At 67.9% G+C, this 12,978-nt stretch overlaps 2 protein-coding genes across 8 annotated transcripts; both read right to left on the bottom strand.

Moving 5' to 3' along the window:
- Positions 1-52: 52 nt before the first annotated feature.
- Positions 53-2,423, bottom strand: MCRS1 (microspherule protein 1). 3 transcript variants are annotated; one of them, XM_061361746.1, is made up of 13 exons: positions 2,294-2,423; positions 2,091-2,220; positions 1,835-1,993; positions 1,652-1,761; positions 1,473-1,581; positions 1,254-1,362; positions 1,092-1,167; positions 995-1,023; positions 785-877; positions 624-706; positions 456-543; positions 254-381; positions 53-169 (listed from the first exon to the last, which is right to left on the bottom strand). In XM_061361746.1, exons 1-13 carry the CDS (start codon positions 2,401-2,403, stop codon positions 83-85), a joined length of 1,311 nt encoding a protein of 436 aa, XP_061217730.1. In that variant the 5' UTR covers positions 2,404-2,423; the 3' UTR covers positions 53-82. The 3 variants fall into 3 exon arrangements, with proteins under 3 accessions (XP_061217730.1, XP_061217732.1, XP_061217733.1); XM_061361748.1 differs by having other exon boundaries at positions 1,254-1,392; positions 1,685-1,761; XM_061361749.1 differs by having other exon boundaries at positions 1,685-1,761.
- Positions 2,424-3,131: 708 nt separating this feature from the next.
- Positions 3,132-11,948, bottom strand: ITGA7 (integrin subunit alpha 7). Of its 5 annotated transcripts, XM_061361736.1 has the most exons (26): positions 11,721-11,948; positions 10,456-10,583; positions 10,298-10,377; positions 9,969-10,218; positions 9,420-9,551; positions 9,190-9,309; positions 8,011-8,218; positions 7,737-7,930; positions 7,554-7,642; positions 7,334-7,461; positions 7,051-7,146; positions 6,910-6,971; positions 6,644-6,813; positions 6,209-6,379; positions 5,980-6,092; positions 5,705-5,900; positions 5,558-5,641; positions 5,391-5,470; positions 5,232-5,309; positions 5,022-5,124; positions 4,765-4,941; positions 4,597-4,680; positions 4,259-4,372; positions 4,085-4,183; positions 3,881-4,006; positions 3,132-3,328 (listed from the first exon to the last, which is right to left on the bottom strand). In XM_061361736.1, the coding sequence occupies exons 1-26, from the start codon at positions 11,885-11,887 to the stop codon at positions 3,149-3,151; spliced, it is 3,429 nt and encodes a 1,142-aa protein (XP_061217720.1). In that variant the 5' UTR covers positions 11,888-11,948; the 3' UTR covers positions 3,132-3,148. The 5 variants fall into 5 exon arrangements, with proteins under 5 accessions (XP_061217720.1, XP_061217719.1, XP_061217721.1 ...); XM_061361735.1 differs by having other exon boundaries at positions 4,597-4,941; XM_061361737.1 differs by lacking the exon at positions 9,190-9,309 and having other exon boundaries at positions 4,597-4,941.
- Between the last annotated feature and the right edge of the window lie 1,030 nt (positions 11,949-12,978).

Raw genomic sequence — 12,978 nt, 5'->3', positions numbered from 1 at the left:
TTTATTGGGAAGTGCCACCCCCATCCATGGGGCAGCAAGGGGGGCAGATCCTCGCGGGGGTGGGGGGCAAGCAGCCCCCCAGTCACTGCTGGGCCAGCTTGGCTGCTTCTGCCTTGATGAGAGTGATGAGGTCCTGATTGATAAGGAAGACAAAGCGGAGGCTGGCTATCTGGTGGGGGGGACAGAACGGAGAATAAGCATTGGGACCACCTACCCCCCCCGGACCCCCCTTCCCCATAGCCTTTGGGCTCACCTCCACCACGGAGTTGTTGTTGAGCTTCCACTTGCTGCCACCCAGCACAGGGCGCCCATCGATGTAGATGGGGCGCCGGCCCTCGTTGGCGATGAAGAAGTCCCCGTTGTTTTTCAGCTTAATGACACCTGGAGAGAGGCGGAAAGGGGGTGAGAAGATGGGGGGGGCACGGCCCCCCTGCCCCAGAGCCCCCCAAACCCACCCTGCTTGCGGGAGATCTTCCAGGCTGGCCCCTCCAGTGCCAGGTCCACGTCAATCTGGTTGTCCTTGGTAGCTCTGCCTAGGGTGATCTGGGGGGGGGAAAGGCAAAAGGGGATGCTGGGGGGGAGGTCCATGGGGTGGGGAGGCTCTGTTGGAGGCAGGGTCTCACCTCCCGCGACCGCATCAGGTACCGAACCATGCGGCCCCGCAGCACGGCCAAAGTCTGGCTGTCAAAGTCTGGGGAGCTCATCCCTGCGGAGGCAACAACAGGGATATGGGGGGGGCACATGGGGTCGGGGGGGGGCACACCCAGATCCCCCCCTCCCTTACCTGTGATGCTGTCCACCAGCACTTGCCACTTGTGCAGCTCCTGCTCCAGCTGCCGGATCTCGCGCTTTTGCCGCCTGTCGGCCACGGTCAGCTCTGGGCCAGGGGGAGATAGGAGCTGAGCAGGGGGGCTCCTATGGGGCACCCCCCATGCTCTGGGGAGAGACCTCACCACACGGAGTCAGGCTGTTGGATGGAGTGAGTTGGACTCACCGTGCTCCAGCACCTCGTCCCGCACATCTCTATGGAACAGAAGTGGGATGAGAATGAGGTCCCCTCTTTCCCCCCCTGGCCTCCCCCATCCCCTTACTTCAATTTGTTGTCATCCACCATGTCCTCAGCATCCGAGAAATTAAGCACTTGATCCCCTTTGGGCAACGGCTGCACTGGAAGGAACAGAAGAGAGAAAAATTGAGGAGTGTGGGGAGATCTGGGGGTGCTGGGGGTGCACACAGGACGCCCCCGTGCTCACCGGTCTGGTCCTCCAGGAGGTAATACTGCTTCATGAGCTGCCAATGCAGCTGCAGTGCCTTGGCCGTGCGGGAGGGGTAGAACACATCAGGGTGCTTGTGCAGCAGATCCTGAAAGGTATCCAGCGACGGCTGGCTGCCCTGGAGGGGGGACAAAGGGGGTCACATAGCACCGGGGACCCACCCTGCGCCCCCCCCCCCCAGCTCCCATCGCCTCTCACCGATCCCACTCTGCTGAGCAGCAGCTCCTCAGCTTTGCTAAACAGGACCTTGCTCTGGATGGCGGCGATGGCCTCGGGGTGCAGCTGCCGCATGGCCTGGCAGGCCAGCCTGGGGGGCAAGGACACTGCTATAGCCCCCCGCAGCCCCCAGCTCTGCCCCCCCCCGGCCCTGTGCTCACTTGGAGATGATGGGGTCGTAGAGCAGCGCGTACCAGCGCTCCTGCACCTCGCGCAGCGTGAAGCGGCAGCTGAACTTCACCCCCAGGTGCACGGCGCTCAGGTCGTTGGTCTGCGGGAGCCGCCGGGTGAGGGAGGGGATAGTTTGGGGGACCCCCCCCCCCCACAACCGGAGCCCCCAGCACCTGCAGCACCGCGTTGATGAGCAGGAGGTCATCGGCAGGCTTCCAGCGGCCCAGGTCCTTGGTGACCGGCACCGGCTGCTTGCTCTTCTTGAGCCGCTTGGCCAGGCCGGGAGCGGGCACCGGGCTGGGCGCGACGGGCGGCGGCACCGCCTTGGAAACCTGGGCGGGGGAGCACAGCGCGGGTTGGGGCTCTGCGCGCTCCGCACCCCCCCGCGGCTCCCAGCGGCGCCCCCTGGGGTCCCGGCCATGCCCGCACCTTCTTCTTCTCGCTGGAGGAGGGCTCGCTGCCCGAGCAGCGCCCGGGCTCGGCGCCGCCCTTGGCGCGGCTGGGCTTGGCCAGGCTGCTCTCCACCAGCTCATCGTCGAACTTCTTCCTCTTGATGAACCTGGACGGAAGGAGAAGGGGAATGGAGGCGGCTGAGAGCGGCGGAGCCCTCCCCAGCCCCGGCCCCGGCGTACCGAGACGAGCTCCGGCGCTTGGGGACGGCGCCCGAGGCCGCGGCCGGGCCCCGCTTCGGCCCCGCCAGAGACTCCTCGTCCTCGGAGCGGCTCGTGGCGCCCGACGCCATCAGTGCGGGGGGCAGCGGTGCTGGAGGGGGGGGCAGAGGTGAGGGCGGGCCCCGCCGGAGCTCACACCGGGAACGGGCCCGGTGTCCCCAGAGCTCACACCGGAGATGGGCCCGGTCCCAGGGGTCACAGCGGGAACGGGGCCGGACCCAGCCCCACCATCGCCGGGAGCGGGCACCGGGAACGGGCCGCGGCCGCTGCCACCTCCGCCGCCATCAATGGCGCCGCTCCGGGTACCCGCCGGAAGGTGACGTCACGCCAGACGCGTTGAAGCCGCGCTGGGCGGTGCCATCGTCAAAGCGCGGCCCCTCCGCGCCTCGGGTCAGGGCGACGCCATCTTGACTACGGGCAGGGCGGGCTCCCCTACGCTCTGCACCGCGGTTACCGGGACGTCGAGAGGGATCGGAGCCGGGACCGGGGCAGGAACCGGGACGGGGACGCGCCTCGTTGTCTCGGCACACAGAGCCCGGCCCGGCCGCGGCAACACGGCCACACGCCGAAACGGCCGCTCCCATCATGGCGGCTTCCCCCTGCCTACACCCATCATGGCGGCTCCCACCCGTTTCGCCACACCCATCATGGCGGCTCCCTGCCCCATTCGCCACGCTCTTCATGGTCGACGCCGTCGTTGGTTTCCCCATGGTGGGGCCGCTGCTTTATTGGGTCGGGCATCGCTGCGGGGCGATGGCCCCGTCCCAGTGCCGCCGCCGCAGCTCCATCCCCCGGGAGGGGTCGCACGTCCCGGGGTCACGCGGAGCTGGGGGTGACGCGGCCGTCGCCGCCGTCGCTCAGCGCTGCCCATTCCTTGCGCTGGATCGTCCCCGTCTTCTCCTCGCGGAACTGCGGCCGCTGCTCCCGGGGGATCTTCACAGCGTGGTGCTGCGGCAGCGCCGGCGGCACCGCCCGCGCCCGGCGGAAGAACCCGGCCTGCGGCGCGCGGAGTCACGCCTGCGCCCAGCCCCGGGGGTGCCTCGGTGCCCGCGGAAGGGGCAGAGGGACCCGCACCGGCGCGCCCCGTGCACGGACCGCGTGTACGCGCGCACCATCCGCACGCATGCGCTGCACAGCACAAGGCGCCGTGGGTGGTGGGGTGGCGTGAAATGGACTGGAAGGGTTGGGTGGGATGGCATGGGATCCGATGGAATGGCTGGGAGGGATGGCATGACATGGCATGGCCGAGTGGCATGGCATGGGGTGATAATGGAATGGAATGGGTGGGTGGCATGGCATAGCATGGGGTGGCATGGCAGGGGTGGCACAGCACCGCAGTGTGGCACAGCACAGCATGGCACAGCACACCAGTGCATGGCCCTGAGTGGCACAGCACAGCGTGGCACAGCACAGCATGGCACAGCACAGCACACCAGTGCATGGCCCTGCGTGGCCCAGCACGGCACAATGTGGCACAGCACCCCCAGGGGACCCCGCACCTCGGCCAGGGGCCCCTTCTCACTGCCTGACCCCATCCCTGCCGCTCACCTTCCAGAGCCCGGCCACGAGCAGCGCCAGGAGGAGGACGCCGGCCAGCACTGCCAGCAGGATCACCCACCAGGGCACGCCGCCCGCCACCGCCGCACCGGGGTCCAGGTAGATGCTAATGGGGATCTGTGGAGGGGACAGGGGCCAGCGTGAAGGGAGGGGGGTACCGGGGGAGGGGGGTGTCCGGGTGTGGTGGGGCTGGACCTGCACTGCCGCATCCCTCAGCACCAGGTTCTTGATGGAGGAGGTCACCGAGACGCTGGCGCGGACGATGAGCTCCACCGAGGTGACAGCCAGGAACTCCTGCGGGGCGGGGGGTGAGCACCGGCCCCATCCCCGGCCCCATCCCCGGCCCCATGCCTGGCCCAAGGCTCCCACCTCCAGGAAGGTGCCGTTCCAGAGGCGGCCGCGGGCCCTCAGCACGGCTGCGCGCTCGAAGCTGGGCAATGGGCAGCGGAATGGCCGGCAGCGCGCGGTGCCCTGGGCACAGTCCTGTGGAGGGGGTCAGATACCACCCGGGCACCACAAAAATGGGGCAGCCCAGGAATGGGGCACCCCATGAGCAGGGGCACCTCAGGCCAGGGTTACCCCATGAGTGGCTGAACCCCATAAGTGGGGACATGCCACAAGCAGGGCCACCCCATAAGCAGGGGTGCCCCAAGAATAAGTGCACCCCATGAATAGGGGCACCCCATAACCGGGTTCCTCCCTCTCACCAACGTGACATTCCTCCTCCTCTCGGCGGGTGCCGGCACCCACCAGGCCCCCAGCGTGGGCTGCTCTGGCTGCCCCTGGGGCTCCTGCAGGAGGAAGGGATAAGGCCGGGGATGGGGTGGGAGCAGCAGGAGCCGGGCCCGCAGCGCCGCATCCCCGTGCAGCTGTACCAGCGCCAGGCGCAGGGGGTTGGCGGCAGGGCTGCAGGGCAGCGCCTGCCCCGGGGTCACCACCAGCTCCATGTGCAGCGGGTACAGGAGCCACTTCCCGTTGGGGAGCTCGTGGGGCCAGAGCAGCGTCAGGAAGGCTGAGCCCAGCGTCTTCACCGACTGGCCCCGGTTGGAGACCTGGGGAGTGATGGCACCAGTGCGGCTGCCCCATGAGTGAGTGCAGGGTGGGCGCTGGGGCTCCCCGCACGGGCACTCACCGTCACCTCGAAGCGCACGGCGCTGCCCACTTGGCTCTCGTGCTTCACAGCGCTCTCCCCCCGCACGGTGCCGCCAAAGAAGAGCCGTGGTGGCACCGCCACGCTATGGGGACAACGGGTGTGTGTGTGTGTGTGTGAGGGCAGATGGGGGTGGGTCCTGGACCCACATCTGCACTATGGGGACAATGGGGGGTCCCCACCCGCGCTCACCCTGTCACTGAGAGTGGCAGCTCAATGACCACGCGTGCACGAGCCACCACCGGCACCAGTCCTGGCTGCTCGCTGATGCTGTGGGGAGCAATGGGGGTTTATGGGGGGGGGCATCACCCCACGTCCTCCCCCCATGATGTGCCCATGGCTACGGCTCACGTGGACAGCACCAGCTCCACTGCCAGGTCTGTGGTCTGGAGCGTGATGCCTGAGGTACTGAGGATGAGGAAGAACCGGACCTGGGGGCAGAGGAAGGGTGAGAGGGGCAGGATCAGGGGGCAAGATGGGGGGAGCAGGAGTGGGGTCTCAGGGGGGGCTGCACCCACCTCGCCCCCCCGCCGCAGGGGGTTCCCCAGCTCACATTCCACTCGGGAGCCGTTCTGGTTGGCAAGACACAGCACCGGCTTCTCCTGGGGGACAGAGCTGAGCCCCCCTGCCCCCCATAGAGACCCCCCCAGCACCCCCATGCGCACCGTGGGACGCCCCTCATCGTGGCGCAGGGCAGAGTAGGGCAGCTCGGGGGGGAAAGAGGCGCTGAGCAGCGCCTCGTGTGCGTCGTCCCCATCCCGCTGCGGCTCTGCCGGCTCCGAGGGCTCGTTGGTGACGTGGATCTCCAGGGCCACGTCCTTCTGGTCGCTGATGGCGAGGATGGCAGCACCATCGTCCCCCCTGCAGCAGAGCCACCGTGAGACCCCCGGGGGTGTCCTTGGCACCCCGTGGGGTGAGCACCCACTGTGTCCCCCCTCACTGTGGCAGTGGCAGGAACTCGGCATCCCCAAGGCGGGCGGAGAACTGGAAGTGGAGCTGGAGGTTGCTCTGGCAGATCTTGTCGTCCCCACAGCCCTGCTTCAGGAAGTGAACCTGGGGACATGGGGGCACAGGGATGCTCCAGGCAATGGGACCCATGGAGCAGGGACAGGGATGCTCCAGGCAATGGGACCCATGGAGCAGGAAGGAGGGATGTGGCCAGTGCCCACCTCAGTGCAGTGGCTGTTGGGCTGCTGTGGGCTTAGCACAGGTGACAGTGGCGGCAGCACCGAGCCCCGGCGGAGCCGTGCTGAATCCTGGTGCAGCCGCGTGGCCCCATCTCCATGGATGCCATAAGCCAGGGTCATGGTGATGGGGCGCAGCTTGTCACGGATGTTGTCCTGCGGGAATGAGGGTGAGGGGAGCAATGGAGGGACAGGATAGGGTGGGGTTGGCATGGGAATATGGATGGGGATGGAAACAAGGATGAGGTTTACAGTTGGACTCAACAGCCTTAAAGGTGTTTTCCAACCTAAATGATTCTATGAAGATGGAGGTGGGGATAGGAATGATGATGGGAATAGGGATGCAAATGGGATGGAGATGATGTGGAACAGGGATGGGGATGCAGATGAGGATGGGGCAGGGGATGGGCTGGGCCCCACCTGGAGCTGGAAGGTGGCGGTGACGCAGACCCGCGCCTGCTGCCGTGGCAGCTCCACGATGCCGGAGAACTGATGCTCGGGGTCTGAGCTGCGGCGGCTCAGGAAGGTGCCGCGGGGAGCGTGGCCGAGGCGCCGCCGCTCCGCGTCTGCGTCCAGCACATACTGCAGCGCTGGGGGCACAGGGACGGCCGCGGTGCCAGGCGGGTCCTCGTTCTGCCTGCGGCCGCGGTGGGGCACAGGGACCCTAACCCTAAGCCGGTGCTCACCGAGGCGGGGGCCGAAGCTGCCGGGGCTGGCTGTGTAGCTGAAGCAGGCGCCGACGTCCACGCTGGGGGGCAGCGAGTGAGCCAGAGGCCACGGTTGGCGTACAGAGGGGTACAGGGAGGGAGGGATCGGGGGGCACCCACCAGACGCCTTCCTGGTGCCGGCAGTTGCTCTGCTCTAGGTCGATGTTTGGGGGTTCCAGAGTCACATTGCGGGAGACGTGGACAACGGGGCGGGCTCTGCCGGGGAGAAACGGTGGGGCCAGGATGGGACAACCCCCCGAGCCCTGCACCGGGATCCCCCCAGGCCAGGGGAGGCTCGGGTTGGGGTATGGGGAGCCCATAATGGAGGTGATGGGGGATGCCCAGGGATGTGGTGCTGTGGAATACGGGTCTCAGGAAGGGGGGGTCGGGATGGGACACCCACCTGTACAGCACCACAGTGTCCGAGAGGGATCCCACAAGCAGGTCGGGGTAGAGGTTCCCATCCACGTCCAGCCCCCCCGACAGCGAGTACCCGAATGCCGTCACCCCCATGGCCTCCCCATCCAGCACCTGCAACAGTGCCCGTGGTGACACTGGGGGGGGGGGGCAGACGATGGGCAATGACCCCCCCCGGGCCAGCATCCACACACACACACACACACCTGTGCCGGTGTGGCCACGATGCCCAGGCTGCTGCCGTGGTATATGTAGACTTTGCCGGCGCCGTCGAAGGGGGCTCCAACAGCAAGGTCTGGGGGGGGCAAGGGCGGGGAATGGGATGGGGTGCTGGGGGGACACCCCTCTATGGGATGCACCTGTCGGCAGGGGCCCGGCCGGGTCCGCACCCTCGAAGCCGTCGTGGTTGAGGTCCCCGGCGGTGCTGAGGGCGATGCCGAACATGGAGCCGCGGGTGCCGTTGAGGCGCAGGGGAGTGGCGGCGTCCCAGCGCCCCGCGGGGTTGATGTAGACGTAGACGGCGCCCCCGATCTCCTTCTGGCGCTCGAAGAAGTGGGGGGCTCCCACCACCAGGTCCATCCACCTGCAGGGCCCGCGGCTGTCACCATTGGGGGTGCTGAGGGGCCGAGTACGGGTCCGGGGTGCGTGTCCCCCCCCCCTCACCCGTCGCTGTTGAGGTCCAGCACGGCCACGCTGTGCCCGAAGGCGGAGCTGAGCTGCTGCCCCGGCACCACGGCCTCGGGCACCAGCCGGTTCGCGCTGTCGCGGCGCAGGATGACGACGGCTCCGGTGTGGTTGGCGCGGGGGGCGCCGGTGACGAAGCTCAACTCCCGCTGCCGCGTCAGGCCCGTGCCCGACGCCACCGAGAACCCTGCGGGGGGGGGGAGGACGGACGCGGTGTTGGTGCCGGCCCCGGCCCCTTCCCCCACCCCCCCCACCCGCCGCCGCTGCCGCCTCCTGCCCTGGGGACCGTTGGGTGGGAGTGGGGGGGCTCTGCCCGTGCCTCAGTTTCCCTTCTCTGTGCTGGGGGGGCAGGACCCCAATTACCAGGAGGCAAGATCTGGGATGGGAGAATGGAATATTTGGGGCTGGATCCATGTGTCCCCACCCCGGAGAGCAGCAGAGCCGCCCCCGCCCCCCAGTGTGAGGCTAGAAGCCTCTGCCCAACATGCAGCAGTTGCCGTGCGCGGCCCCCTCCCAGAGCCCCCCAAAGCCCCCCAAGTCCACCCCACGGGCTCTGTGCACCCCCATGCAGAGACACCTCAGGAGGGGACATGCGGGAGATGGTGAGTGCTGGGGGGAGGGGGTAACACCAGGCTCTGACACCCCCTCAGCCTGGTGGGGCTCCACCAGCCCTGGCACCACAATAGACACACAACAGGAACACGGGACCCCTGTGGGACACACATGCAGCGGAGGCAGCCACATGTGTGCATAACCGAGCATTGCAGAGGTGTGCACAAGAGGACACACACAAACGGGGGGGGGGGGGGTGGGAAGCTGGATGTGAGCATGCACGAGGAGGTGCTGGGTGCATGTGTGTGCGTGGGGACACGTGTGTATAGGGACATGGCTATATGTATGCATGGGGGGGACACGTGCATGAAGATGCAGGGAGACATGTCTGTACAGAGATGTGCACAGAGACACGTCTGTGGTGTGTATGGGGACGCACATCTGTATGGGACACATCCGTACGGTGCCACGCGTGAGCCCATGCGTGTTGCCAGCCCTGCCGGCAGCTCCACTCCTCTCCCTTCCACAGGCACAGGGACACACGGAAGGGGGACACACTCCGGAGCACACGGGCCCGGGGGGGGGAGGCACACGGGCGTTACGAACCCACGTAGCTATTGTGGGGCAGGTCCGCGGCCGCGCCTGGCACGGTCTCGCCGGGCGCCGCGCTCCTGTAGACCACTTGGTCGGGCTCGGAGCCGCCGACGCCGGTCGCGAAGAGCAGCCCTGCACGGGCCGCGGGGACACGCGGTCACCGGGGCCGGGGCGGGCGGCGGCTGGGCCGGGCCGGGGGGGGGCGATCCCCGGTGCCGCGCCCGCGCCGCACCCGTCCCTACCCAGGTAACTGTTGGCGGGCACAGGGATGAGCGTGGGGTCCTGCTCCTTCTCGCCCCCCGCCTCGTAGGGGCCGTCGTCGAAGCGCAGCGGGTCCGGGGGGCTCTGGGGCAGCAGCTCCACACGCAGGGTCCCTGCGAGCCCAACGCGGGGGGGGCAGCACCCAGGGAACCCCCCTTCTGTGCGTGCCGGGGGCAGCAGGCACCACCCCCCACGGACACGCAGCTCACACACACGTGCACACTCATGTGGCATGCACACATACCCGTGTGCTTGCGCCCAGCTGTAGCATACACGCATCCGTGTGTGCCCACCCCCAGGATGCACACACATGCACACAGACACATGTGCTCACATCCACAGCATGTGTGCTGCCACACGCTCACGCACACGCATGTTCACACCCACCATGAACACACATGTGCTCATGCCCATGGCATGCATGCAGCTATATGGTCACACCTGTAGTGCGTTCACACACACACATGCTCACACTCATGTTCATCCCCCTGCCCAGACCACGCTCCCACCCGCATTCTCCCCGCTCTCACCCTTCCAGTTGTAGGTGCCGGGTGCTCCCAGCAGCAGATAGAGGCGGTCGGGGCTGAAGGCTGCGGCCAGGCCCTGCTGGCAGGACCCGAACTGCTCGTGGCCCTGCGGCCGCCCCCGGCAGAAGCTCCAGTCACCGCCCTCAGGCTCGTCCTGCAGGTCCTGGCCCAGCACGAAGCAGCGGCCGAGCACATCCCGGGTCTCCAGCGGCTGCCGCACGCGGTGCCGTGCCTCATACAGGTGCGCGCAGGTCTACAGGGGGCCAGGGGCATCAGTGGGGTGAGGGGGGTCAATGGCATCAGGGGGGCTTGGGGAGGGTCTCAACACTCACCACAATCTTGCCGCCGGCGCCCTGGCTCGACACGCTCACCCCCAGCCACTGGTTCTCTTTGCTCTCCCGCTCCAAGTCCACTGGCAGGGACAGGTAGCATCAGCCCCACACCAACCCCACTGTGGGGTTGGGGGGCAAAGGAGGGGGCATCCACTCACCCCCATCATCAATGGGCACCCGCCAGCAGTCGGAGGGCTCCAGGGTCAGGGGGCAGGCAAAGAGCCCCCCGGTGCGGTTGGCACCTTGGCTGGGCAGCGCTGGTGCCTGTGGGGCCCCCACCAGCAGCCTGGGACAGGGGGGATCCCATCAGTGTGTGTGTGTGTGTCTGTGTCCCTGTCAGTGTATGTGTATGGGGGGCCTGGGACATCGCTGTGTGTGTGTCTATGGGGCACCATGTTCCCTGCAGCTGTCCCAGTGCCCCTGCACCCATTTCATGCAGTGCCGGTGCCCACCCAGTGCCAACCCCCCCCGCAGCAGCTGCAGCCCCATTGCCCAGCCTCAGTGCACGTGTGGGTGACGCAGCCCCAAACCCCGCCATTCCCTGTCCCTTGGTGCCGCAGGTTGGGGACCCTAAGGGCTGGGGCTTGCTGCAGCTGCGCTGAAGGCTCCACAGTGGCCATGGCAGCGTCGGTGGCCCCCCTAGCCCCACACCGCGACCGGCGGGGGGGGGGCGGGGGGGGGCACACAATGGCCTCGGGCCCGGGGCCGGTAAAAATAACCTGGAATTCACTCAAAATAACCCGGCCGCGACATGCCCAAACAAGGAGGGAGCTGGCGGGGCCGTGGCACCACCACACCGGGCACCGGTGCCAGCCCCAGTGGGACACCGGCACCGGGGTCTATGGGACCCGAGGTGGGGGGTCCCGGTGCCGCCGGTGCCCGCGCTGGCACGCGGTGTGGGCGTTCGGCAGCTCAATGGCACCGTGGAGGCGGTGGCACCGCTCGGGGGGAGCCCAGCCCCAGCCTGGGGGGTTCCCTGTGCTCGATGCTTTGAGCCCCCTAAATCTCTGCCCCCCCAACACCCGCCGGTGCTCGTCCCCGTCCCCTCGGGGGTGAATCTCAGTGTTCCAAAAGCCACGTGGGGCAGGAGCCAGTTCCCCCTCCGGTGTCCCGGGGAGTGGAGGGGGGTCCCCGACTGAGCAGGGGGGCACGGAGGCGAGGGAGGAGGACACATACCCCAGTGGGGGGACACGGACCCGAAGAGTGGGACACAGACCCCACTGGGGGGGGGACACGGACCCCAATGGGGTGACACAGACCCGAAGAGTGGGACACAGACCCCAATGGGGGGGGACACGGACCCGAGGGAGGAGGACACAGACTCCAATGGGGGGACACGGACCCCACTGAGGGGGGACACGGCGCCGACAGGAGCCGCGCTGTCCCCAGCCCCGTTCCGAGTGTCCGGTCTCCCCGCACTCACCAACCCGCGGGTTCGGGGCTCAGCTGCCGGTGCAGCGCCACGGCGAAGCCGAAGAAGCTGCCGCTGGCACCGTCCTTGAGCACGGCGCTGCCCGTGTCCAGGTTGAAGGCGGCGGCGGCAGGCAGCAACCACAGCCAGAGCGGCCAGAGCCGGGCAGCGCCCACCATGGCCCCGGCAGCACCGGGAGCGCCTGCCCCGCCCGCTCCGGCCCCGGCAGGAGTCCGGGGATACCGGGAACAACGGCCCGGCCCCCCGCCCCCGCCCCGCCCGCGGGGCTGCGGTCACCGGTGACATCGCTCGGGGCAGAGGCGGCACCGGGCACCGGATCCCCCCGCACCCGGCATGGAGCTGATCCCCCCGGGCACAGCTCACTGCGCCCCTCCTGCCCCGGGACCCTGCGGAGGGTCGGGGTCCCCAGGGAGCGGCTCGGGGGAGGGGGGGAGCAAGGGGGGTCCGTCACATTTCCCAGCTCCCGGTTATTTTTATCCGCTCTCCCGGAGCCTTTGGCCTTGTGAACGCTCCAGGAATGGGAATTCACCCCGAGCCAAGCGGGTCCGTGCCCGCCCCCCAGCATTCCCCCCTTGTTCCTCCTTCCCAAGATTCCCGCCGTGGGAAAGAGCCGATCCCTGCTTGGGATGGGACCAGACCGCTCCCTAGGGGGGGGTGTTCAGGCGTCGGGATGAGTGGGACAAGGAGCTGGGAATGGCAGGGAGCACAAGGGTTTTGGGGGCGTCAGAGCCCCCCCGAGAACGCCCGGTTGGGAGCATTCCCAGAGCGATGAGGGGATCCCACGGGATATGCTGCGGGATCCTCACAAGGCTCAAAGCAGGAGCTTGAAACAGGGAGTGAGGATGAACCCCTCGGAGCACCCCCGTCCATAGGAAGGGATGATGGACCCTGGAGCCATGCACGGAGAAGATCCCATCCTTGCTCTCGGACACGCATGGATGCATCCCCGCCCCAGGGAAGCTCATCCTGCCACGCCCCTGGGAGAGGTGCGAACCCTCACCCCCCCCCCCCGCAATGGAGCCTCATTCTGCTGCAGGGAAGGACAGGAATGTCGGGAGTGGCGCTGACCGTTATCCTGGCAAATCCCAAACCCCTTCCGCAGGGAGCAGCTGCCCCCAAACCCTGCGCAGGTTGGCAATGGCAGGATCCACTCCTTCGCCATTCCCGAGGCTGGGAAAGGCACCGGTGTGTCTGTGTAACCGGAGCGGGAACACATGGGACTATTTTTACCCATTCACTGCTTTATCTT

Source organism: Neopsephotus bourkii, unplaced genomic scaffold, assembly GCF_033783945.1.
Source record: "Neopsephotus bourkii isolate Nb327-2 ecotype Australia unplaced genomic scaffold, CSIRO-AGI_Nbou_v1 NB_1063, whole genome shotgun sequence".
Lineage (NCBI taxonomy): Eukaryota > Metazoa > Chordata > Aves > Psittaciformes > Psittacidae > Neopsephotus > Neopsephotus bourkii.
This window is presented reverse-complemented; position numbering and strand designations above follow the sequence as displayed.

What these genes read in the sequence shown, in the direction of transcription:
- ITGA7 (XM_061361735.1), bottom strand. Translation starts at nt 11,887, where the DNA reads ATGGTGGGCGCTGCCCGGCTCTGGCCGCTCTGGCTGTGGTTGCTGCCT. An exon ending in TCGTGGCCACACCGGCACAG is followed by an intron (nt 7,462 to 7,553) that starts GTGTGTGTGTGT and finishes GCACTGTTGCAG; the next exon opens with GTGCTGGATGGGGAGGCCAT. An exon ending in GGAGGAGGAATGTCACGTTG is followed by an intron (nt 4,373 to 4,596) that starts GTGAGAGGGAGG and finishes CCCCCTCCACAG; the next exon opens with GACTGTGCCCAGGGCACCGC.
- MCRS1 (XM_061361746.1), bottom strand. Translation starts at nt 2,403, where the DNA reads ATGGCGTCGGGCGCCACGAGCCGCTCCGAGGACGAGGAGTCTCTGGCG. An exon ending in TACGACCCCATCATCTCCAA is followed by an intron (nt 1,582 to 1,651) that starts GTGAGCACAGGG and finishes CTTGCCCCCCAG; the next exon opens with GCTGGCCTGCCAGGCCATGC. An exon ending in GAAGATCTCCCGCAAGCAGG is followed by an intron (nt 382 to 455) that starts GTGGGTTTGGGG and finishes GCCTCTCTCCAG; the next exon opens with GTGTCATTAAGCTGAAAAAC.